Source organism: Neolamprologus brichardi, chromosome 14 (assembly GCF_056152115.1).
Source record: "Neolamprologus brichardi isolate AB-2024 chromosome 14, ASM5615211v1, whole genome shotgun sequence".
In the NCBI taxonomy this organism is placed as follows: domain Eukaryota; kingdom Metazoa; phylum Chordata; class Actinopteri; order Cichliformes; family Cichlidae; genus Neolamprologus; species Neolamprologus brichardi.
Window position 1 is genome coordinate 35,218,013 of NC_142117.1, and position 25,871 is coordinate 35,243,883.

The 25,871-nt window shown below is 44.0% G+C and overlaps 1 protein-coding gene across 1 annotated transcript; it reads right to left on the reverse strand.

The window, feature by feature from the left end:
* Positions 1-2,563: 2,563 nt before the first annotated feature.
* On the reverse strand, positions 2,564-22,351 carry zmp:0000000529 (WD repeat-containing protein 20). The gene is made up of 4 exons (XM_006805174.2): positions 21,506-22,351; positions 16,917-17,099; positions 12,885-14,294; positions 2,564-7,104 (listed from the first exon to the last, which is right to left on the reverse strand). The coding sequence occupies exons 1-4, from the start codon at positions 21,911-21,913 to the stop codon at positions 7,057-7,059; spliced, it is 2,049 nt and encodes a 682-aa protein (XP_006805237.2). The 5' UTR covers positions 21,914-22,351; the 3' UTR covers positions 2,564-7,056.
* Between the last annotated feature and the right edge of the window lie 3,520 nt (positions 22,352-25,871).

Genomic DNA, 25,871 nt, shown 5'->3' on the forward strand with positions numbered 1-25,871 from the left:
CTCGGTATCAAAAAAAGTGCTGCCTCATTCTTACAGTCACGTCTTCATTTCAGGGAACTATAAATAGCCATTCGTCATTACAGGAGCAGATATAAGACACATCTGTTTATGTGTGTGTCTCATATTCACATCAAGCACGATGGTGTTGTGGTTAGCACTGTTGCCTCACAGCACAAAGGTTCCTGATTTGATTCCTCTAGTCAGTGTGGGGTTTGCCCCATGCTTGTGTTCTCCCTGGATCCTCTCACAGGTTGGGTTTGCTGGCTAAACACATTTTACATTTTTTTTTTAAAACTATCTCCAAACTTTATGTCCCAAAACTCAATCTACAAACTACATGAACCAAACATCTGACTCTTCTGGTAAAACTCACAAAAACCAAAGTTTTACCTTTGCTCAGATCTGCACAGTGTCACCCAGCAACCATATCACCCACATTTCATCAGAAAAACAAAAACAGTGCTCAGAAAATGCAACTTTTTCTGTGGCAGTTCCACAGAAATGACAAAAGTATGAGATAAAATCAGAAGTAGGACCTCAGCTTCCGTTATTACAGTGTGATGTACTTATGGCCTCACTTACATAAGAAAAAAACAACTGAATAAAGCATCTGGTAAAGATTTGAGTTAAATTTATTTTGTATATGTCACAAGACTTCATACCTTTAAAAAAGTGGCCAGTTTCACATTTTTCTCATCCAACATTATAAGAATTGAGTATAAATATTATGTTGAAAAAAACAAAAATGGAAAAATTATGAACAAAAACTGGGGAAAATTTTTCACTCAGGCAAATTTCAGGCACTCACAAGAGGTTTGGATAAATAACAAAAAGCTTTTATGTTACTGGGCTGAAGACATTAGAAAAACACCTTTGCTCCTTTCCATGAGTGTTCCTGTTATTTCTTTAAACATCATGTTAACTGAGAACAAAGTGAAATGAGAATAAATCGAAGAGACTGCCACTGAAAGCAAAGTCTAGCACAGTTGCTCACATTTCATCTGAAAGGACTCCTAATCTAACTCGTCCTCATCTTCCTCCCGTGCTTCTTAGATTTTTTCCTTCCGTTGCTGGCATCAACTTTCAGCTTCCTCCTCACTGGCTTGAGCAACAAGAGTGAACGATTTAGTGTTTAAGTGAAATCTGAGCACAGTTGCACGACAAGCTACTGAGAACAACTCTGGGAACTCTGCTGTGTTTGCCCTATTTTTGTGGATTTACCTTTTAACGTTGCAGATAATTGAAACAATCTTTCAAAGTCGATACAACTGCAAAAATCAGGTGTTCGTCTCTCTGGAGTCATTAGATTTCAATATTTTTCAATTTTATCTGTCATTCCATCTTAAGAAATAGTTGTTTTACTACAGCATGTCAGCCTTGACTCCATGTCTAATTTATAACATCAGCAGCGCTTCTTTTTTCCACATAAAACAAGAACAAACAAAAGAAAACAGTGGTCTGATGACTAATGCAACCACTTAGTGGTTTGCAGACTGAAGGATTACCCTTTGACCCTTTGATAGCAGTATGACGCAGAAAATTAGGCTCAGACATTTAACATTGATCCAGTTTACTCCTGTGAACATCGATGAATGAGTCCTTTACCTCTGGTTTAGTTCTCTACTGCTAACGCGTGGGAGTGTGAGGAGCTCCGGGAATATCGATGTCCTTGTTAGAAAGACAAGATGGCTAGACTTCCCCAGACAGATAGTTCAGGGTATCTTCGATCTGCGGTGATTCTGGGAATGTTCAAGGATATAAGGAGTTCTTTTAAACGTCACGAACACAATATTGTCCTCATATGTAAGCTGTTGTGTTCTGCAGATGTGTCCATAGACTCCCAGTGTCTGTGTGCAAAAAGCAGGCTGTTAAATCCTGTTATTCTAGGACATGGGGGGCAGATTTTAATCTGGGAGCTTTCTTTTTTTTAAAAAATCTTCCAAACGCTAAAAAAAGAAAAGAAAAAAGACTTTAAAGGCCTTAAAGATGCAAAATTACCATCTTGGTCCCTCCAGCTGTCCTTAGAGCTACTAAAGCTCAGCTACACTTCATGCTTTGAGCCGATATTTAGTTCAAGCACAGAAACATTTAAAGCCTCTCTTCATGAATCCATATGAAAAAGCACAGACTTGTTTTCAGTATGTTAACATGACTCGTTATAGTGAGAAGAACAGATAACAGAAGGTTCAGGTTTCACGTTTTAATAACAGATCTCCATTTACAAACAGTGACGTCATTCAGCTGCTTTAACTTCCATCAGAGCAGGCATAGAGTGTGTGTGTGTGTGTGTGTGTGTGTGTGTGTGTGTGTGTGTGTGTGTGTGTGTGTGTGAGTGGCTGTCTGTGTATGGTGATTAATGAAGAATGCATATTTCAACATTAACAAGCACACAGGAGAAAAACACGGACATATTAAAGTGGTTTGACTTGCTTTTCTTCATCCTGATGAAAAGATTTGTGGAACGCCGTTTGTTCCCTCAGTGCTGAACGTCTGCAAGTCTGGATTTTAGCGTGTGTGTGTGTGAGTGTGTATGTGTGTGTGTGGGGGGGGGTGGGGGGGGTGGGTTACATGTTGTTTACTCAGGGCTGTTTGTTTTATGTTTGCTGCCTGCAGACAGTCTAAACACAGAAATGAACAGAGGTCAGTGAACAACACTCAATTTTCTGATTTCAGCGCCTCAAACAAACACCAATTGCTGCAAATCTAAAACATAAACGCGGAGCTCAAATTTTTCACGCTGCTCTCCAATGTCACCTCTGTCAGCACTCGCTGCTTAAACCGTTTCTTCCACTTAACGCGACACAAAAACGCAACCAAATCCTGCTTTTTAAAAAGACAGCTCTCAAACAAACTGAAGACTCTCTTATTGCTGAATGTTTTATCTTATATCCCAGTGAGTGTTCAAGTCAAGAATGTGCTGATTTCTAAATACGCTCTTGCACTGCAGGATTCATTTTCGCCTCTTTGTCATGGATGGAAACACTGCGAGGAGACGTCAGAGGCACTGCGTTGTTACAGGAAATCTTGAAGCTGCATTAAAACGAGTTTTAACTTGTGACTTTATTGTACTTCTCCAATAAAATTTGACACTAATTCTGCGCAACAGAGAGGACAAACACACAGAGAGACCGTGATCTCTAAAATCATCAAGTTTAAAGAACCAAAAACCTTTACAGACCATAGAGACAAAGGCAAATCTCCGACTATATTTGAGTATCCAGGGAGTTGATGCTGCATTGTGAAGCAGGCTGAGTTCACCTGTGAACAAACACCTGGCTGTGAAATACTTGGATTAGTTTGAAGATGTTTCAGTTCAACCTGTTAAATAATCTGTGCTCTCATCAGTGTTTCAGGTGAAGGTCCAGATTTTCCCCTCGCACGTCGCAATGCGACATTAATTTGGCCCTAAAGCCGAGACCGACTCCACAAGCTCACGATGCTCATTCGAAGATACCCTCCTCGGGCGTGCTGTTGCTATGACGACAAGGATGAATTCACGTGCTGCGACAACGGCGACTCAGACGCAAAGCCAAGAAACCGACGGTTTGTCTGGGGCTCCAAGGGCGCAACCTTGGCTCCTGCAGCGCGGGACGTTTGCTGAGCTATTTATAGACAGACGGGTAAGAACAAGTTTAAAATCAAACACAGGAAGGCGCTGAACACCGACACCTGGTTTTGAATAAATCAGGCCAATAACCTGTTAATGAATACGCCGTTTCAGTTTAATTTGATTCTTGTCAACATCTGGCTCTGATATTGCAAAAACGTATCATGTTTACAACACAGAAGCACAGAAGCATCACTCAAAGTTTCAGTGTTAACTATTAATGCTATTCTCCTTTCCCTTATTTTCTGTGATATACCTAACGTTAGAATGCTGGGTGCTTTTATTAAACCTGGACAAAAGTTCAATTTATGAGGTCAGTGTATGTGTAGGAATCCCTGTAAACTAAAAACTCAGTAACAGTTTATTTTTTTTCTACCCTTGGCTCTGTATGAGGTCACCAAGTGAGGCTATTCCTTATATGGTCATCTCAGACAGAGAAGCCCCACCCACCCAGGGATTCACTCTTCAAATTGCGTCTTTATGACGTAGCCAATCAGAAACTACTACTACTGTGTCGCTTTAAATACTCCGAGATACTAAAATTAGCAAATTTTTAAGTAGTCATGCACACAGCTTCAGAGTGAACAGAAATACAGTCCGATTATGAGGGGAGGATGGTTCAGGTGCAGTCCTGTAGCCTCTAAATCAGCTGATTATAAGTTGTTACTACCAGAAATGTCTGGATTACAATCTGGGCTCAAACGTATCCTCACTACACACCATCTGGATCAGCAAAACTGAAGAACTAACAATCACGTCTCTGTACTTTATCGGAAATATCAATAAAAATCTACTTTTGAAAGTTATGTGAGTATCATACAGGGAAGTGCCAGGATTCAACCAGGAATTATTTTAATACTAATAACACGCCTGACAGTTAAACTTAGTAAAAACTCAAACTCGCAAAAATGTTAATAATTGGAAGTTTTAAGATTGGCTCAATTGATCCCCAAGCAATTTGGAATTTTCTGGGATCTAGGAATTTTTGAAATTCCCGGAGGGGTAAATTTGTCCGTTGACTTTCCATTTTCACAGATACAAATCAAGCTGAACCAAAAGAAAAACATTGTCTAGATGGTTTTGTGAAAGTATAGCTCATTAATCCAGACGCAGATGTCCTTTTGGATCCCGGGACTCAGTGAATGCTAAATGTGGGGGAAACTTTCCGTCTTGGACGTGGTTTAAACTTTCAGGACAGCTTTTGGCAGGTTTATGGCCGACAGTGAAAAATCTGACAGATTTTTGCTTTCTTTTCTATCGTCAGGAATCTGAACAAAGGTAGAAAAGTCAAGTCGAGAGTAAATTCAGTCACGCAAAGGGAACAAACGTCATCACGGAGATGTGCAATTATTAAATTCCTTCCAACTAAACGTGTGCGGTGAGTGTCGGGGGCGTTTATGGGAGCCGTTTTGCCGCTTCAGTCAGATCGATAAACAGAAAGTACACTCCTGAATGTGGCAGCTAACAATGGACTGTGAATTTATTTTATGTGCAAATTCTTGCAAGAGGCAATTCAGGTGCGACAGGAGAGTCCATAACACAGAATGCATGATGCTACACCAAGAGGGGGACTGTGTGTGCATGTGTGTGTGTGTTTGGAATGTGCAACAGTGTGCGTTTGTTGGTGCCAACGTTACTCCTTAGGATGCACGAGGATTAGTGACGATTCGACTGATTAGCTTGGACAGTCAGCTGAAACGATTGCTCTCTGTGCTCGAGTCGGGTCGGTCACCCCGGACACCAAAAACATCAGATTAAACCCAGACTGCTTCCAGGGAGAAACTCTATGACACAAAATAAAAACACATCGACATCTTCATGTTCCCTAAAACAGCAGACATTCGATTTATAACCGTCTCGTTTGTATGTACAATAGAAGGATCTTCATATATTAATAATCTTTCCTGCTTCGTCTTCACCTCATCATCGCTGCCGAGTCCCTACACGTTTGTCCGCTGTGTATTTATAGAGTATTTTCATTATTTACAGTATAAATTACTACACAGTCTTGTGATAAAATAAATAACATACATACAACGGCCGTGGCTTTTGCAGTGTCTTTAGCATGAAGGGGAAAAAGGGAGGGGTCCGATGGAGGAGGGCCTGCCGTTAGCTCCTTTGTTGCTTCGGGGTTACAGACAGAAGGATGAAGAACGCGGTTAAAGCAGTCTTTCTGCAGAGAGACACGGAGGAGGGAGGGCGGAAACAGTGGGAATAAACCGCAGTCCCACTTAGGGGGGGAAACTCTTCCTGAGAAACACTTTTCTCACTTCCATCATGGACAAAAAGCTCATTAAATAATAAAACTTCCCAACTTTCTGGACTTAATTTTGGCTAATCTGCACTTCAAGACTGTCTCCTTGTGCACCTCTGCACCGCCTCCAGGCTTGCTGCGTGTTTTAGATCACTCCGTGGAAGTTTTCCAATAATGATTACAAACTTAGCTATCAATCCGGCTGCAAACGAGCAGTTTTCAGTGGAAGAGTCTGCAGAGTCCAAGCTAGATGGGAGCACATCAAGTGAGGAGCACGACCACGGATGATGATCTTCATTTTTTTCCAGGAAGCTGAGCAGCATGAAATGTGTGAACCAGGTTTAGAGGCGTAACATCCCGAGGACTCTGAAGGAGGCATTTTACCCACAGAAACCTCATCTGTGCTCGCTCCCCAAACGGTCACCCTTTAGACTCTCTGAAGGAGACTTCCACAGAGAAATCTAAAAATAAAGCTGCCCAAAGAGACACATCCAGTTTATACTTTATCAGTGATGGCAAATTTAAACCAATTGATAAATGTTTTTTAAAATAGGCCATTTTAAAAAACTTTCACTTCGCTACAGTGGAAGAAATTCATGTGGAAAATGGGACCAGGTAGAGCTGACGTGCTCGAATAGTCCAGATCAGCACAACAGGTTGTGAAATTTGAATGTTTCAACAATAAGGCTGTTTACGTCCATCATATGGTCAGAAATACATGGACACCCGAACACTTCACCCGTATGTGACTCATACTCTGCTGCTGCAACAGCTTTTCCAACACATTAGTGGCGTCTAACACTGATTTCATAGTTCCAGTTGATCCTAAACGAGGTCTGGCTGGTTTCCACGCTGCTTTAAAACATTCCTCAGAAAATAAACAAAAGCTGCAGTAATGAAAACAAACAAACTAACAAAACACCTAAAGGGGTGTCCACATACTTCTGTCATATACTGATATGGTCCACTGTGGCTTAGTGCTATATTCAATGTGTCATTTGTTCCCAAGTTTTCCTAAATGAATGTTTCAGGAAGAGTTTCCCACCTCTGAGTGAAGGCGTGTACAGAGAGTTATACTGAGGGTTAATACTGCAGTGGTAGGTCAGGTATAGTCTCTGGTAGTTGGCCCCAAATTCTGACATATTAGGACGACGAGGGAGAGGATGGAGGGATGAGTGCAAAGCTTCTCCTCCAGCTATACCACCGTGCCGCTCGGAGAGTTCCCGTTCTGTGCTGTCAGGTTCTGAACGGGAGAAGAAGAAAAACAAAGTTAGACACACTGAAAATCCTCTCCTGTCTGCACTCAAACCGCACTTTTAAACTTACCCTGGTTCATAATTATACTGATAATTAAATAAGTGGGCAACACCAGACCCAGCGTCTGTTTAAAGGGTCGTATGAATACGCTGAACTCGATTCTGTTCAATATTAATTTTATCTCTTTATTAGATTATTGATGTGATCCTCCACATCATTTCTTATATGAACTACTCAATAACTCCTTTTCCATTAGAATGTACTTGGATCAACTCGGCACGGTTCACCTCGCCGGGTTTCCACGCGATCCAAGCAGGTACTAAGCTGCAACCAATTGGCTGGTCAGTAGCATCACTTGAGAGTCTGTTGTTCACAAAAATTAAAACCGCCATTTTTAAAATGGCTACAAAAAACAACACCGTATTCTAGAGGTGGGAATCACCATACATCCCACGATACGATATTATCACAATACTTAACGCACGATACGATATTATTGCAATTTTTTTAAATATTTTGCGATATTCAGATTCTGTACATAAAGGTAAACTTTATCAATATTCATTTGATCTAATATCAAAGTCTCACACTCAGTCTTTCTCTCATTTCAGTTTTATTGTTGACAAACTGAACGGTTTGTATTACAGTCTAGTCCAACTTAACTGAACGCAACCATCTGGTACAATTATAGCTATTCTGAACTATGCAGTTTATGAAAACTATGCAGCCCCTTCAGCAACTGAAGAATTTGAAAGTAAATTAAAACAAAATATAATTTTACATTAAATAAAAAAGTTTTAAACTTAATTAAATGTGTCTTAAATTAATTGTGTCTTAAATTAAAATAAATTAAATTAAAATAAGTAAACTGTCATGTTTATTGCTGCCATAAAAAAAGTTAAACACATCTGGACAGTGAAGAAATTTCAGGATTCTTGCTCAGAAAAAGGATCAACATGCTCTGAAGTCAGAGCATGTTCCACTCCACAAAACCTTTTTTGTAACAAAATATCGATTTCTGCTGCCCCTGTATCGATACATTATTAGCAAACAAAATATCACGATACTACACAGTATCGATTTTTTCCCCCATCTCTACCGTGTTCCCCCGAATTTGACGAAGCCACAGACCCAACAGCAAGTATATTCTTGTTCAACTTCTTTTTAGCATTCGTGTCACACACGCTCAGACACGTTGATATGATGAAATATGATATGACGACAACCACATTAGGTAGTACTGAATTTGTAGTGGAAAACCAATCAATCTGAGCCGAGTAGTGCCGATCCGTGGAGAGTCAATCAGAGTAGGTACTAATGGAAAAGGGGCTTATGAAGCTGGACAGGCCACAGAAGGTCCTTAAGCCATCAGCAGGACCAGAATCTGCTCCTCAGTGAAAGGAGGAACAGCATGAGCAGTGCCAGAGCTACAAAATGACCTCCAGCAGGCCGCTGTAAATGTCTCTGACCAAGCAATCAGAAACAGACTTCATGAGGGTGACCTGAGGACACGACGCCCTCTAGTGGGCCCTGTGCTCACTGCCCAGCACCTCGTAGCCCAAACTGGCATCTGCCATAGAATACCAGAGATGGGAGGTTGTGCTTTATACAGATGAGAGCAGGTTCACCCTGAGTACACATGATAGACATCAAACGGTCTATGCTGCCTGTTGCATCGCTCAGCACGACTAGTTTGGTGGTGGGTCAGTGACGGTCTGGAGAGACGTATCCATGGAGACCTGCATAGACCTCTACAGGACAGGCAGCAGCACCCTGACTTAGGATTCGGCTTCACTTCCAGATCGTCCTGTCTCAGAAAACCCCCACCACCTGTTTGACCTGCTGCGGGGTCACTAACAGCTTCTTCCCTTGAGCCATTCGGACTGTTAACAAACACCCCCCGCCCCACACCTGCCCACCCACCTCACCAATCTGAGCCATGGTCTGAGTAACCCTCTTCATTCAGGCCATTCACACATGGACCTTTTGCACTGCTTCTCTTTCTCTTGCTTTGAATGTATTATAGTATATATCTGTTCTGTTGGCCATATATTCCTGATGTCTTTACTATTACTGATGTATTTACAATCACAATGAAGGGCTTTTCTATTCTACCACATACCCAGCCCATATCAGAGCACCTGTCCAGCATGATTCATTTTTTCCAGCTGATGCGCTTTCAAACTGTACTTTTATTTTTTGCCTTTGCCAAATCTTTGATCTCAGCAGCAAATGTACAAACTTCTTAGCATTCAACTTTTTTAATAACACACCTGCTCCTTAAAGTTCAGAGAACAGACAGATTTAGTCTCCAGGTGTCTGTTCGGCCCAACCTCCACTAATTCATAAGGCTCCTCGGGGCTAGTGTCTTCTGGAACATTTTTGGGCAACACTGCTATAGCAACACCATGCTAGGTTTCCTTGTATACATAATAATGAGACCAGCATGTCTGAGAGGCGGGAGTCAGCCTCCAATGATGAAGAGCTACCTCAACAACCTCCAACAAACCACTGAACTCTGAAAAATATGCAAGAAAATGGTTGGTGCTGAAGGTGAAACGACAAACGCGTTTCACTGCTAAATAAATAAATACATAAATACTACTGTTAAAGTGTTTAGCACTACTTGGGCTACCCAAAAACTTGATTCTGTTCGTCTGGACGCAGCAGTTTCAGTGGGAGTGGCGCTCATCCAGGTGACGTCTTCATTTTTTCAGAACAAAAAATAAAAATAAATAATTGCTCCACCCCAGGGATCAGGTCCCCTGGCATAAACAGAGGATTGCCAGGATTTATACATCGGGGAAACCAAACAACCTCCGGCGAAGAGGATGGCACAACACAGAAGAGCCACCTTGTCAGGCCAGGACTCTGCAGTCTATTTACACCTACAGGCCAGTGGACACTCTTTCAATGATGAGGATGTAACATCCTGGACAGGGAGGAACGCTGGTTTGAGGGCGGAGTCAAGGAGGACATTTACATGAAAAGGGAAAGACCATCTCTGAATCGAGGAGGGGGCCTAAGGGTACATCTGTCACCATCTTACAATGCTGTGATTGCAGCCATTCCCCAACTCTCTGTGAATGGTACTCATGGCCATCGATCAGTGGTCTTTGATCAATGATCAATGGTCATGACAATTTGCATATTAATGATCAAGGAACTGACCTCATTGGTCATTCAGTGGTGCTAGTTTCAGTTATTGTGCAAATGTACTGTTTATAAGATTTGGGGAAACCTGCAGTCAGCTGAGACTGAAGAAGTCACCTGGATGAGTGACGAATCGTTTCTCCCACAAAACGCTATGTCCAGACGAACAGAATCAACCTTTGGGATTTACTTCCCTGGATGATTGAGCGTGCATCAAGAGTTGGGCTACTCAGAAATACATCACAACTTTTCTTGAAATATACACCAGCACTCCGTTTCTCTGTCCTCTTTTAAGTCTAACAAATTGGTTCAAGACACTTTGCTCCAACCTTCTGAAGACGTTAAATCCTGTTTAGAATAAATTAGATGATAAAGTAGGGTTTGCTTTCAGGTGTAGAAAATCTGTAACTGGGAAATCAATGCGTGCACTGTCCTTGATTGAGCCTTCGGTTGTTCCGGGTTTTTATGTCCCTGGTGGCATGTGCCATAATTCATGAGGACGAGAGTGAGGCTGAAATGCCTGCATGAACTGGGCTGTTCACTCTTTGCAGCAGCTATCTTTTGTTTTAAGCCTGTTTTTCAGGAGCTCAGCAGCTTCGATGTCTCACCCAAACATGGTCCCGTCTGGCTTTAAAACACCAGATTAAAGGCTTCAAAATGATACCCTATAAAATGGAAGATGATGTGATGATGTATGGCGTTATTTTTGTGCCACTATTCTGAGCGCAGGTAAAACAATTTTGAGCGCATGTAAAAAAAAAAAAGTTTGCAGGTGCAAGTGTTGTATTTTGAGGAGAAATTCATTTCATCACTCTCAACGTGTTGCTCGCGCTCTCAACGTGTTGCTCGCGCTCTCAACGTGTTGCTCGCGCTCTCAACGTGTTGCTCGCGCTCTCAACGTGTTGCTCGCGCTCTCAACGTGTTGCTCGCGCTCTCAACGTGTTGCTCGCGCTCTCAACGTGTTGCTCGCGCTCTCAACGTGTTGCTCGCGCTCTCAACGTGTTGCTCGCGCTCTCAACATTTCTGCCCATGCACGCTCAACTCTTTCTGTACACCGTTATATATGTGCCACAAAACCAGCCAATCACAGACTTGGATGCAAAAAAATCTGATTGGCTGTTCTGGTCTCCAATCAGCTCGAAATGACTAAATGCAATATCCCAGAATCCATTTCGTCCAAAACTCAAACGAGGCAGTGGCGGAGGAACACAGAGTGGCGGAGTTTGAAATATTACTCTTTCTGGGTCACAAAATAAACTTTTACGATATTTTCATGTGAGAATGTTTCTGTGTAAACTTCAAATATTTGCTCGATTCATCAAGACATCACATATTTGCATAAGTGCTCTAATGTTTTCGGAGATGCCTGTTACCCACCAGCTGACCGCATAGCTGGACTGGCCATTGGGCATTTGCCCGGTGGGCAGATGATGATTTTTCATTTTTATGTTTGTTTGTTTTTGTAACGGTATAAACAATGAAAGGTGGTGGATTAGCCAATTGGTCAAGATCAACTCTGGGCTGGACCAATTACAACACATCCGTATTGAGGGGATAAGAAACGCGATTTGTCCCGTACTTCAGCTAGAATGAAAAAAAGACACAAAGCTAAAACAAAAGTTACTCTGTCTTTGGTGCACAGCTGCCTCTTCTCCCCTCATTCTCCCCCCTCCCTCTCCTGTTGCTACTTCAATCATGAAACTGATCAATGATCAGCTGATGTCTCTCTTGTTTGTTTATCTCCCACTTTGCGCCAGAAACAGGAAACGAGTGGATGTTTGCCCGGTAAGTCCAACGGCCAGTCCAGCTATGCGGTCAGCTGGTGGGTAACAAGCATCTCCGAAAACATTAGAGCACTTTTGCAAATATGTGATGTCTTGATAAATCGAGCAGATATTTTAAGTTTACACAGCACCATTCTGGCATGAAAATATCTTTTGTGACCCAGAAAGAGTAATATTTCAAACTCCGCCACTCTGTGCTCCTCCGCCACTGCCTCGTTTGAGTTTTGGACGAAATGGATTCTGGGATATTGCATTTTGTCATTTCGAGCTGATTGGAGACCAGAACAGCCAATCAGATTTTTTTGCATCCAAGTCTGTGATTGGCTGGTTTTGTGGCACAAATATAGCGGTGTACAGAAAGAGTTGAGCGCGCGGGCAGAAATGTTGAGAGCGCGAGCAACACATTGCGAGCAAGCGCAAATGCAAAAACTGAGCGAGAGGGGCTGCTATTGTGTGTGTGTGGATAATAGCAAACACTGAAATACATTTTTTGCACGCAGCAATGAATTTTGTTCACTCAGATTCAGCTTTTCTTCGCTCAAAATAAATTTCTCCTCAAAATGCAACACTTGCACCTGCAAACTTTTTTTATGTGCGCTCCAATTTTTTTTATGTGCGCTCAGAATAGTGGCACAAAAATAACGCCATAATAATGGCTTAGTCCATCTTTGTGAAAAGTCTGTTTTTGCCCTGCACTGTAAATTAAAACCATGTTGGACTGGAGTTATGACGACATGTGAGGCGAGTTATTCTCTAAGATCTAACCGACTGCGAGACTAACCAACTAGAGAGAAAAACTATGACTTAAAAAGGTTAACAGGAGACGTACCGCCTTCCCCGGCCGTGCCCAGGTACAGATGAGGCCCTCTTGGCAGGCCGTGATGATGCAGTCATCCATGAACACCAGGACCGTCAGCCTCTCGTGTGCAATCTTCTTACAGACCAGCGGCTCCAGCAGCGGCACTTCGTGCATGCGTGGGCACAGCGTGGTGCCCAGCACCTTGGCGGCGTCCAGCCGGTTGCTCCTCGGCGCCACATTGATCTTGTCGTTGCTTTTGCTGATGTTGCCCAGGCTGTGGTACCGCTTGTGCTCCTTCTCCACGCCCCCGCTGCTGCCGGACTTATCCGACTTGCGCTCCTGTAGGGAAAGGGTGGCGAAGCGGCCGATGCTGAAGGGGGTGCCGTTTCCTCCGCCGGTGCTCCCTCCCCCTCCTCCTCCTCCCCCACTGCCCTCTGAGGCGCCCTGGCCTTTCGAGGCGTTCGCCACAGCGGGGTGGGGCAAAGAGTTGGAGCGCGAAAGGGAGCGAGGAAGCGGTAAAGGGAGCGTGGGTGGGTTGGAGGCGCCGGTGTTAGTGTTCGGGGGGTGATGATGTCCCTCCACACCTCCACTTCCTCCCCCACCTGAGGTGCTGTTGACCCCCCCGCTGCCAGAGTTGGACAGCGAAGGCCCAAAAGTGTTAGTAAAGGCGCGGGACAGCGGCAGGCGCGGGTACAGCACGTCATCCGTCAGGTCCCACAAACAGAACTGGGTGTCCTGCCCCACCGAGCCAAATCGGTAAGTGACCGATGGCGAGCCGCCGCCTTTCGAGCTGTGCCGAGAAAGGCGGGATAACGTGCTGCTCGTTCGAACCCGCCCAAAGTGCATGGAGTTATTTTGCGCCCCCTGGTGGAGGTCCTCCTCGCTGCCACTGAGCTCCATAGGCTCCTCATCTTCCAGGGAAGTCGTGAAGGGATCAAATGCTACCACGTTGACCCAAGACTTGTGGCCGTGCCCCCTCGCTACCACTCGGCTTTCTGCAAATGACCACACAGTAACCAGATCATCCTCCCCTCCCGTGGCGAGATATTTCCCGTCTGGGCTCCACGACACGCAGAGCAGCCCACCAAAGTAGCTCTTCATCACGCCCTGAAGCTCCATCGAATCAAAGTGGAAGACACGCAGGCATCCGTCCTGGCCCACGCACGCCACGTGCACGCCATCTGGGGAGAACGCAAACTCGTTGAGGCCTCCCTCCCCGACGGCCCACCGCAGCAGAGGGTTGCGCGGCGTCTTGGTTTTGCAGGCATAAACGGCGAAGCCTTCGCCCTGCCGCAACAGAGAGTACTGTGGCGCCGTGGTGCCGCATGGGTGGTCCACGTTGTAGAGGTAGAGGTGACCGCTGGCGTGGGAGGCCAGGAACAGGTTCTCCGACTTGGGAAGCCATTTTAGACACGTTACCTTGGATTTGTCTATCAACCTCTGTGAAAGAGGAAGGAGGCGGGGACAGACGGAGAAGGTGAGAGGGAAGGAAGGGCGAAGAAAGACATTAGAAAAGTATGAGTTTTAGGTTTTGTTGAGTTTATTCAAACATCTGAATGCAGAACAAAAGTAAAGGTAATGTAGCTGATAAAAGAAGCCATTTTTTGGTCAGATATGGTTATATGAGGCGTTCTGCAAGGATCTGGTTTAAGTACCTTGTTTTTTGTTCATTCCACATTTTCCCATTAGGTCAAATTATCTATGGAATGCCAGGACTGCCATAATAAATTAATGAAATACACCATTAAATAATTAATTAAATGTGTCAAAAATATTTATTTAATTAATTATTTCCAATTTTAATTAATTATTGCCACATTTAATTAATTATTTAATGGTGTATTTAATTAATTCATTATGGCAGTCCTGGCATTCCATACGTATCAGTGGTTTTAAAGCCATTTTTTATCATCTGTGTACCGACAACATTCAGCTGTACCTCTCATTTAAAACTCCGTTGCATTACTGGAACACATGGTTTTCTTGTCTATCTAAAGTTATTGATCAGCTCCAAACTGTCCAAAACGCTGCTGTAAGGTTTATAACTCAATGGTAAATGGCCTGTATTTGTACAGCGCTTTACTTAGTCCCTAAGGACCCCAAAGTGCTTTACACTACATTCAGTCATCCACCCATTCACACACACATTCACACACTGGTGACGGCAAGCTACCTTGTAGCCACAGCTGCCAGTGCGCTCCAGTTTTCATTTTTTTGACAGTAAGACATACAGGCAGGAAGACATACGGGAAATGGGCAAAGGTGGGAATACACCCAGCCAGTAGTCTTTCAGCATAAAAGCCTTTACATACCCAGCACATTGCAAAAACAAACAAACAAACAAACCCAACATGAAATTATGAATTTTTCAGATGCACATTTGTCGTGTAAAGTATATACACCCTGAAAGTGTCCTCAAAAATATGCACGTTAGGGAAAAAACATGAAGTCGAGATTAGGGATGGGTATCGAAAACCGGTTCTTGTTGAGAACCGGTTCCCAGTGTTTCAATTCCTTGGAATTGTTTGCCATTTTTGCAAACGATTCCCTTATCGATTCCAGTCGCCCCAAATGACGTCATCACGTTGCGGAGCGTCATTTACCTGGCAGGAAACACAGCGCCTAAGCGGCTCAAACGCTCAAAAGTTTGGTTATACTTTACGAGAACGGATGACAACAGGGCAACTTGCAATACTTGCGAAGTAGATATTTCATTTAAGGGAGGAAACACTACGAATATGCAAAAGCATTTGCTCACAAAACACGCGATGACCTTAAATGAATGTCGTGTTTTTAATTCCGCTCCGGACTCGTGAATCTCAACCCAGCAGCAGCGGTAACGTTTGCACGTCCTCTCCCGTTAATGCGGCAGGTAAATAATCAACTAACAGTGCAGATTATGTTAGCGCGATCTGCCTCATTACAAACCTGCCATTACTGTGCATTTAGGTGACCATGATGAGACAGACAGAGTCTGGCTCAGATGCTGGCAGTTCTCGCTGCAGTCTACCGTAGCGTCTCCTTTCAGGCCAGGATAGACGAATGTCACCGAGCAGTGACTAAGTTTGTGGTCAAAGGCTTGCACCCATTTGTCACAGCAGATGATTTTCGGTAAGTGAATGTGTTTAATTGTAGGCAGGGACATTACTGGATATTCTTGTGTAATTGCTACAGAATAATTTATGTTATACTTTGTTATTTCTACAGAATAATATTTATTTTATTATTTTACATTTACAATTTTTTTTCCTGGGGACGCTGTGACACCCCATTGAAGAGCCGTAGGCTGTGGATCTCTTAAGATCTCACTGTTGGGTTTGTAAGGCCATGTTACTCCTTAATTTCTATCTTGTTCAAAGAGAAGATATAAAACAAAGTTCTAAGCTATTAGACCTTAGTGTTCTCCTTTTTTAAAAAGAATCGATAAGAGAATCGATAAAGAATCGAATCGTTAAACAGAATCGAAAATGGAATCGGAATCGTGAAAATCTTATCAATACCCATCCCTAGTCGAGATCAAGCGATGATGAACTGATTCTGATGTTTCTAAACAGGAAAAGGAAGAGACGGAGACGCTGGGCTCATCCAGTTCTAATCAGAACACAGCAGCAGGGACAATTTCGTGGTTTCATCCTGGAGCTGAAGCTACATTACGACAGCTTTTCTTACATATTTTAGGATCTCAGTTTGAGCTGTTGTGAGCTGAGTTGGGACCACATCTGTGAATGCAGAGAAATCACTTCAGAGAGCCAATTGACCCAGAGAACGATTAGCTGCATGTCTGAGATTTGGCTCAAATGCAGTGGTCTGACTGGTCAGATTTGTTTCTTTGCCTGTGAATTAAAAAAAAAAACTGAACTTGATTCAAAAAAATAATTTTGTCCTGCAAAATTAAGAGCTACACCAGCCTCAGCCCTCCACCCTTCATTATATCCCTGAGATCTAATGAACATATTGTTTTGTTTATATCTGCCACATAATCTGCACACACCACAAGCCCTGTTTGCCAAGCTCTGCTCTCTGCTACAAACCCAGATTAAAGCCGACACACAGATTTATTACCTCCTCGTTAAAGAGTTTACTGGTTTCCTTCTTGATGGGGTCGAGATACTGGACCTGCCCGGCTGAGAAACCCACGATGAGAGCTACGCTCTCTGCTGTGGCCGAGTACTGGTTGAAGTCGTGACACGTGGGCTGCGTCCCCTTGTAGATCCTCTTGTCTATGGGCTTACTGAGGTCCACAGCCTGCAGACAACAGCGAGGAGACAAAGTTTCAGCGACATTCAGAGAACCAAAACAACAAACATCACACTTCTGTGCCCATTCTTATGTTTCTGTCCTTCTTTCTTTTTTTTTGACAATCCAATCATCACACGTTGAGGCGTTTCCATGGCAGCTGCAGTGGAGTTTGATTTGGACGTTTTTCACATCAGGGTTTGCCATCTCAGCGAAGGAGCAAAGTTTCTGTGCAGGGCCGCTGTGTTCACCGACAATCACCAACCACAGAGAGAACCCGTTAAACAGAGGGCAGGGCTGCAAAGATCTACAGCTTAGAGAGGTAACTGAAGGTTTTCAGGGTTATGGAGGTGACTCCCTTTCTGTGAAAACGTACGCTGCAGACCTAAAATGCTCTGGAGGAGGTTGTGTTTGAGAGATCATCATCATCATGCACTAAACTGCTGCTCCAATGGAGATCCGCGAGCTTAAGCTACACGAGTCGCTTTGGGGAAGGGGAAGCTGTTTACATGCGTCCTGTAGTTTCTTTAAACAGGTTATTAGTGTTTCTCATTAAGAAGCTCGAGGTGCTGCAGGCTGGAAGCACATCCAGCTCCAGGGAAAACCCTCAGCGATGATACTTTTCTTTTTTTCTGTCGTGCCAAAAACACTTTTTTCCTTCAATGGGTTCTGAAATATAACTTGTGCATTCACGGTGCCACACAGGATTTTAAGATCTCAGCCAGCAGCTGCACAGCGTCTCTCCTGCTGATGTGTGCATGCAGGCGGCTCCATAAGCACGAAAGGAGACGTGAAAAGCAGGAGGAGATGTACACAGTAAGATACACATGATTTCTAGAAGTCAACCTAAAATATGAGCGTGTGTGACGTTTTTAGAGAATCAGTAACACCAGTAAAGTCCAGGATATACACAAATCAGGCACAACATTATGATCACTCGCCTAATATTGCATTGGTCCCCCTTTTTGCTACCAGAAGACCCTGATCTGTCGAGGGACGCAATGTCACGGCTGGCGGGATGAGCCGTGTGGTGTGGAGGAAACGGAGGACCCAAAATGCAGACAGCCGATATGATGATAAGAGTGAGGGTTTAATTTACAGTGTACAAATAACAGAACTGAGGGCAGGACAGAACATAAACCTAAACTGGGTGAGCTAAATAACAAACCGGATCATACAAATGGGGTGGGAGGCAGAGAGACACAGACGAGGAACGGACACCATGAAACACAGACGAGCCGACAACGAACACAGACCGACACCCACTATAAATACACACACTAGGTAATCAGGAAATGGCAGACAGGAGGGGACACAGCTGGAACTAATGGACATAACGAGACACAACCTTACAAAGTAAAACAGGAAACACAGACTGTTTTACATAACACGGGGACATGAACAGAGCATCGAGGGAGACGCAGGTAGGGAAAATAAACACAACCAAACCCCAACCACCAATACAAAATCAGAATAAACTAGAAAATACTAATAACAAACTCAAAGCGCTGGGTCACCGACCCAGGACCGTGACACGCAAGTCCTGTACTTCTGAAGCGGACCTCCGTGGATCAGACTTGTTGGTCCAGCACATCCCACAGATGATCGATTAGATTCTGGGGAATCTGGAGGCCAACTCAACACCTCAAACTCATTGTTATGCTCCTTAAACCATTCCTGCATCATGTCTACTTTGTGACTGGGTGGATTATACTGCTGAAAGAGGCCACAGCCATCAGGGAGTATAGTTTCCATGATTGATAACAGGGGTGGAGAACTCCAGGCCTTAAGGGCCTTATGTGTCCTTGATCCGCACAGCTGATTTAAATGGCTAAATTACCTCCTCAACATGTCGTGAAGTTCTTCAGAAGCCTGGTAATGAACTAATCATTTGATTTAGGTGTGTTGACCCAGGGCGATATGTAAAACTTGCATATCGGCCGCCCGTGACTCTGTCGCTGGTTCCCCACTGCGGACCAGGAACATCCCACAAGGGCTGCGGTTTTGGAGATGCTCTGACCCTGCTGTTTAGCCATCACAATGTGGTCTTTTGTCACTTAAATCCTTAATCTCACCCATTTTCTCTCCCACTAACAGGATGTCATGATGAAGAGAAAAATCACCTGTCAGCGGTCAAAGTTAGGCCTGAGGAGGCATTTATACATTTATGTGTGTTGTGATATTTCATCTACTTCTACAACTTTTTTCAGGAACTGGTCCATTTGTGTGTCAAAAATCACAGAAAGCTTTGTACAAATGTGTGTTTTCTAACATGAATCGCTACATTGTGACGTTCTGCAGTGACCCACACATAACAGGCTCAGAGTAGCAGCTTTGCCTTCAGCAGAAATTTTGATCTTTCTGTACAAAATATTTGAAATATTCTACACGTGCAAACCAGATGTTTGTTCAGTCCGAGTACAAAATGGGAGTAACGAGTGATTAAAATCCGCCCGACTATGACAACGTCATTGGAATTTGTTGCTCCTCAAAGTATTATGGAGTCACTGCCAGTGTTATTTAAATGTTGATGTTAAAATGATATGAGCATACTGCAGTACATGACTTTATCACAGCATTATTAAAACTAAGAACAATATGTTTTGTGGAAATAAAAGTCATTTTGTTGGCAATGTTTGTTTGCATAAAACCAAACTTACAGACATAACAGTTAAAAACGTGTAGCTGTGATCATCACAAATACACATTAAAAAAAAGAATAACAGGGTTATAAATGACCCCACGTGGACATTTTAGTCACTTAAGGGTCAAAATATTTAAGTTTCAGTGGTGAACAGCTGCTGCATGAGCATCTAATGAGATTACATCCTCAAACAAAAGACATAACCTCGTCCTGATGTGAACCAGAACCACCACCTCGGTGCCCTCAGCCTCTCGTGTGTGGAAGGCAAACACAAAAGAGGACAGAGAACAAAATCAGCTCTGTAATTGTTTTGATTTGGCAGAAAATGGTCGAGATTAATTATTTGGAAGCAATAGCGAGTGTCCGAGGGCCTCACTGCATTATATTACTTCATACTTTTAATTACTGATGCCAGATGTTTGCGTTTCTTTACTTAAAAACCTAAATGATGCAGAAAATAAATCCCAAAAGCTGAAACTGTCCTGTTTTTAAAACTTATTTGATCAAAACATGCAGAGCTTCGTGTGTATCAGTGACTACTGCTGTGAGGGAGGCGGCTGCTGTGAGGCAGGTCTCGTTTCTAGAAGGTCACATCAGGCAGCTCCACCCACCTGCTGTTTAAATCTTCTGTTTGAGAGGGGCAGCCAATCAGAAGAAAGCAGTTTTAATGCTTTCCCCAATAAAGACGGCATCTGACCAACCTCTCCTGTCCCCTTGATGACAAGCTTTGACACCTTGGCATACACATCTATAAAAGTGTCTGATCACCACTAGAACGATTTCCGGGTGGCTGCACAGGCAGAGAACACCCTCACTGACCTCTGATGCAAACCCAGTCATTCTGTTCTATGGCAGAAACCACTCAGTTTAGACAAGAGTGTCAAGGGTCACTCCTAGCAGGCTTTGATGGTGTCTTGTTTCCAGCAGAGGACAAACAGAGGAGCTGTACCAGGACCAGGAATAAGACAACTAAGGATTATAGGAATCATGCAAAGCTCTCCTAGCAGTGCTGAAGAATAAAAATATGATGCTAAACAAGAAAAACTAAAAGGTCTACTTTAAACATGCTCCCTATATGCACAGAAGCCCCGCCCACCTGCAGTCACAAACCTTCTGTTTGTGAGGGGCAGCCAATCATAAGAAAGCTGGTTTAAAGGAAGAGAGGAGGGGCTGCAGTAAGGGCTAGGATAACATAAATAACAATGATTCATGCAAAGCTGCTCTAGTAACAAAAATATGAAGCACAGCAGGCTCCCTTTAGATAATAAGATTAAAATAGTCAAATTCAGCCCACTCTGGGAATAATGGAGTCTATTTTTGACACATGGCCTTGTCAATGAGGGGACAGGGAGGACTGGATTGTTCTGTTGTTAAAAATCAACATTTTCAGAAAGTAAATGATCTCGCAGTGTGCCTCCAAATCACAAGCCTTCAGCTGTGAGCGCTGGCAGGCAGCCCCAGCCAAGGACCAGGCTTCAGCTCCCAGTAAGGCTGCAGTGAATGGAGAGCCGTCAGAGCCTTTCTTCTCGCCGTTTCCTGCTCCTTCAGCTCCTTCTGACTCTGTGCATCCGTCTGCACGATGCGCCATTCACCACCTATTCAGCCAAATGAGCAGCAGCTCCATTTTGCATTGCATAACAAGCAGAAAGCTGTGGTGGTGGTGCAGCAGCAGCAGCAGCCGCTCGGAGAGCCTGAAAAGATGACGAAATGCGAAGCAGCAGCATCACACTAGCAGCTTAGCACGCGAGGCTAAACTCGCCCCCAGCCTCACCTTCTTGATGTTGGTGTACGTGTAGAAATACAGCTCCCTGCCGATGTTGAAGCACACCCGCTCCGACTCCTCGCTCGGGTCTTCGGGCTGCAGCTTCACCATGGAGACCCGGACCGGCGGCAGGAAGCCAGCCGGGGAGGAGTTGGCTGCGGCATTGGAGGAGGAAGAGGCGGCAGCGGCAGCGGCGGCGGCTGCAGCCCCGGGCCCCTGCAGCAGCCCGACCCCTCCGCCGGGTATCGGACCCGGTCCGGCCCCGGGGCCCAGCGTGGCTCCGGCGGACGGCCCCCGCGGCAGCCCGCCCCGCTGCAGCGAGTCTGAGAGGGTGAGCAGCTTGTAGAAGCCCTCTCTGGTCCGGAACTGGGACTTAATCTCATTGATATCCTTCAGAGCGCCGCCATCTCCGGCCATTTTAGTACAAACACGCCGCACAGGAAACGGAGATTCTGACCTGGAAACAAAAACGCGCTAATCACAAGTCCTAGGAGAGATGCGTGAGAGGCGAGCATGAGGCGCAGCAGCCGAGCTCAGCAAGGCCGACCCGCACAGCCCGTCCGCCCCGCTGCATTTTACACCGGCACCCCCACTGCCTGCTAAATAAACCCCCGGAGACAGCCCCACCGAGCCGGTGTTAGCATCCTCCTCCGCCGGGTCTCTGCCTGCCTTCATCCAGCGTGCGTAAAGTACGTGTGACGGTGCGTCAGCTGCTGCTGCTGGCCCGGCCTGGCACTGCGCACTCCCACTGTGGTAGGGGGGCAAAGAGAGGACATCCAGCCCCCGTCAGCCTCATTCAACCACCCCACCCCCAACACTTAACAACCAGTGGACCGGCCAGGACCACGGGCGTTTCCAAGATTTTTCTGGGCAGAGGGGGCGAGAATAAGGGGGCGCACGCGAAATCTGAATATTTGATCAGAAATAAATTCAGACTTATGATGTGCTGACAGGTGTGTTACATGAAAAGTAGCACTGCTAAGAGCTTAAGCCTGTTTTTTTTATTTAAAAGTGGTGAAACATCGGATTATCCACTGGGTCTTCTGGGTAGGGGGCCAGTGCACAGCTGAGTGCCCATCCAAGACACAAGCAAAAGAGGGAAAATCATTGAATTTATTTACATATTTTAAATTCTTGCCCTTTAAACCACACATACAATACAGTAAACTTTTCTGTGTTACACCTGCCGTTTCTCCGATTTTGCTGAAGCTGTCCACCAAACTCAGCTCAGTATTTCCAACGTGAATGAAACAAGCACAAGATGGTTTAGCAAATAAAGTATGTCCCGTACGCTTCCTTTATTCCAAAAGAGCCTGACCGTCAAATCAAGTTGGCTTGGACCCATCAACCGTTTGTGGCCAGACGTTTGTAAGAATGGGTGAAAGATGTATCAGCACTTTCATATGAAAATCATAATCCTGCTGAAGTAACCGTACAAAGGTTTCAGCACAAGCTTACTGAGAGCACGCAGAATAAAAGTACCCATTATGCAGAATCATGGCTGTGTGAGGTGGAGATGATTGGTTTCACCACAAAATATTGCTTGTTTCTATGAAGAAAGAAAGGCATTCATTGCATAGTATAATTCCAGCATTTACTCTGAATAATTCCTTTATTCTAATGTTTTTATTGCTAGAAACTCTTTGGTGGCTTCAGATAACGGTTTTGTTTTTGTTTTTTTCAAAACCATGCCCGTTAAGCCCATTCCTACCCTGTCACTCTTCAACTTTAACTGCAATTTTTGTATAAAATAACGATGCTTTTGTGTTGTTTAGCTTTGACTACACACAGATTTTCAGCCATGTTACATGACAGGCATTAATTTTACCTGAGCTCCTATGACAGGGTGGGACAAGCCTGCCCAGATATCTAAGAAATTCACATCATAACATGTAATTAGCACATGATCTTGTAACTCATATTTCACTGCAGACTGAACAAGTTTATGCCATGAAATACAAAATTCCATGTTTGGCTGTGATCAGTGTTGGGGAGTAACGGAATACATGTACCGCCGTTACGTATTTAAAATACAAAATATGAGTAACTGTATTCCGTTACAGTTACCGTTTAAAAAGGTGGTATTTAGAATACAGTTACTTTGTTGAAATAAATGGATTACACGGCGGTACTTCCCTGTTTCATATTGTGGCGGGTCAGGACTGTTTGGGTTTTGTTTGACAGCTATGTTCTGTTGTTCCAGGCAGCGTTACGGTTGCCATGGTTACAGGGTGACGCTCTGTGTTTCCTGGGTGAGAGAGCGCCTGTTGTTGTTGTGCTAAGCTAATAGGCAGAATGCTACAGGTATAGCTCTAAAGAATGTAGCATCATAGGCAGTGTAGTCCGTGCTGCAGGGAGAATGGACTGCCATACACGTTATGTGTCTGTGAGCGAGGGAGGGAGAAAAAGGAAAAGTACGAGCTGTCATCGAGCAAAAACGGGAGCTGGAAGCATGTAAATATAATAATAACCACTGCAGCCAAGAAGAGAGCCTGACGAGCCCAGCTGTAAGTAAGCTATTAAGACTCGACTGTACACCGTGTTCGTGTTTTCCTCTGAAACAATAAGTTCCGTTGGAGCAGCCTTTCAACGCCTCTCTCTGTCTCTCGCAAGCAAAGTTGACCCAGACAACAAAGTAAAGCTAGTTTTCGGCTACGAGCCCGACACAACCCACCGTGTTAGTCAGAGGTCCCTTTACTACGGTTCGGAGCCGCGGACCTTCAGTAACAGTGATAAATCACAGCAATAGTACATTCATGTAGCTGTAAACAGCATGATAATATATTAAGTAATCCAAAGTATTTAGAATACGTTACTCTCATTGAGTAACGTAACGGAATACGTTACAGAATACATTTTGGGGCATGTATTCTGTATTCTGTAATGGAATACATTTTAAAAGTAACCTTCCCAACACTGGCTGTGATCAAGTATCTTAAGTGTTTTCCTGGAATGAGCCAAATGTTTGACGGTGACGTGTGACGCTCCCTCCTCAGTGAATAAAGGACCTTTTTTCTGAAGCGCCTTTAAATTCAGCAGAGAATAACTCCGGCGTCTTTTTAGGAAAAGATTAGTGCCAGCAGAGAGGCTTCATTAGAAGTGCCGAAACCTGACGCTGTCGCTGCTCATACCGAGCTGCTGAAATTACAAAGAAAATTACCGATCAGAATAAATTAATTAAAACGAAGGATTTGTTATGCGCAAATTCAGCGGCCTGAAATGAAGATGCTAATAGAAGCGACAGTGTGTTTGCTGCAAATCTATAAATATAAATTCATTACCAACACCACTGTGTTCTCCATCCACGCTTAACTGGACTCAGTTTGATAGATTTCTGAAAAATAAATATAATCTGTGCCGGCACTAATGGCTTGAGCTTCTTCATAAGGCAGCGAGGAACAAATTGAAATAATTTACGGCTGTAGGGCTTTGAAATATTCCACATGAAGCAGGGACACCGGAGACATCTCAGCATGTAGAGGATGTATTTGTTCCCTCCGATAAAAACACGAAAGAATGTGAGGAATTATGAAGGAAAACTGCCGTAACATCACTCGGCGAGTTTATAACTCCTAAATTCTGAATCAGAATTATGAATTCAAACTAAAACGTTATCTTGCCTGAGCACCATGGATTTGTGCTCTCAGTCAGCACCTCCTCCTCTGGCTCTGTGTGCACAGGAGGCTCCCTAAACGATCTGAAGCCATGAGCAGTGTAGTAGAGTACTTCTTCATTAACAGCTTATATTTACTCATATGCTTTGAGTGTTTTATGCCGTATGTTCATATAAGATTGTGTTTTAAAAGTTTGGAGGCATCCGGGGATATTGTGTCCTTGCAGAAATACAACGTGGCTTAAGAGACTTACGAGGGTGATAAAAGGGAATTTTCTTAGAGGATAAATTACGCTGATGCATCCACAGCTTCCCCGTGTTTATGTGAAGACTCCTGCTGCAGTCAGTAAGCCCAGAAAAATGTTCTCCAGAAGAAACATGTGGATGTGCATATGTGTGTGCCGACTCAGCAGGAACAGGATGAGAAATGTTCAGATTGTACGCTCACCTCTCACCCTATGATAGCTGGGATAGGCTTCGGCCCCCTGAGGCACCTCGATAGATAAGAGGTTAAGGAAGTAGATGGAGGGATAATTATTTGAAAGCAATATCAAATGCCTGGGAGCCTAACTGCATTACTTTCCAGACGTTTCTACCATAAACTGAGAGAAAAGGTAGCAAAAGATGCTGGAAATAAAGCAAAAGCGTCCCGTCAGTGCTGAAACAAACCCACGATTCTGCCTTAGAATCACAGGCACAAATGACGGTGATACACAGAACAGAAATCACTGCAGTTAAAGATGCCGTCGCCCTCCGTCAACA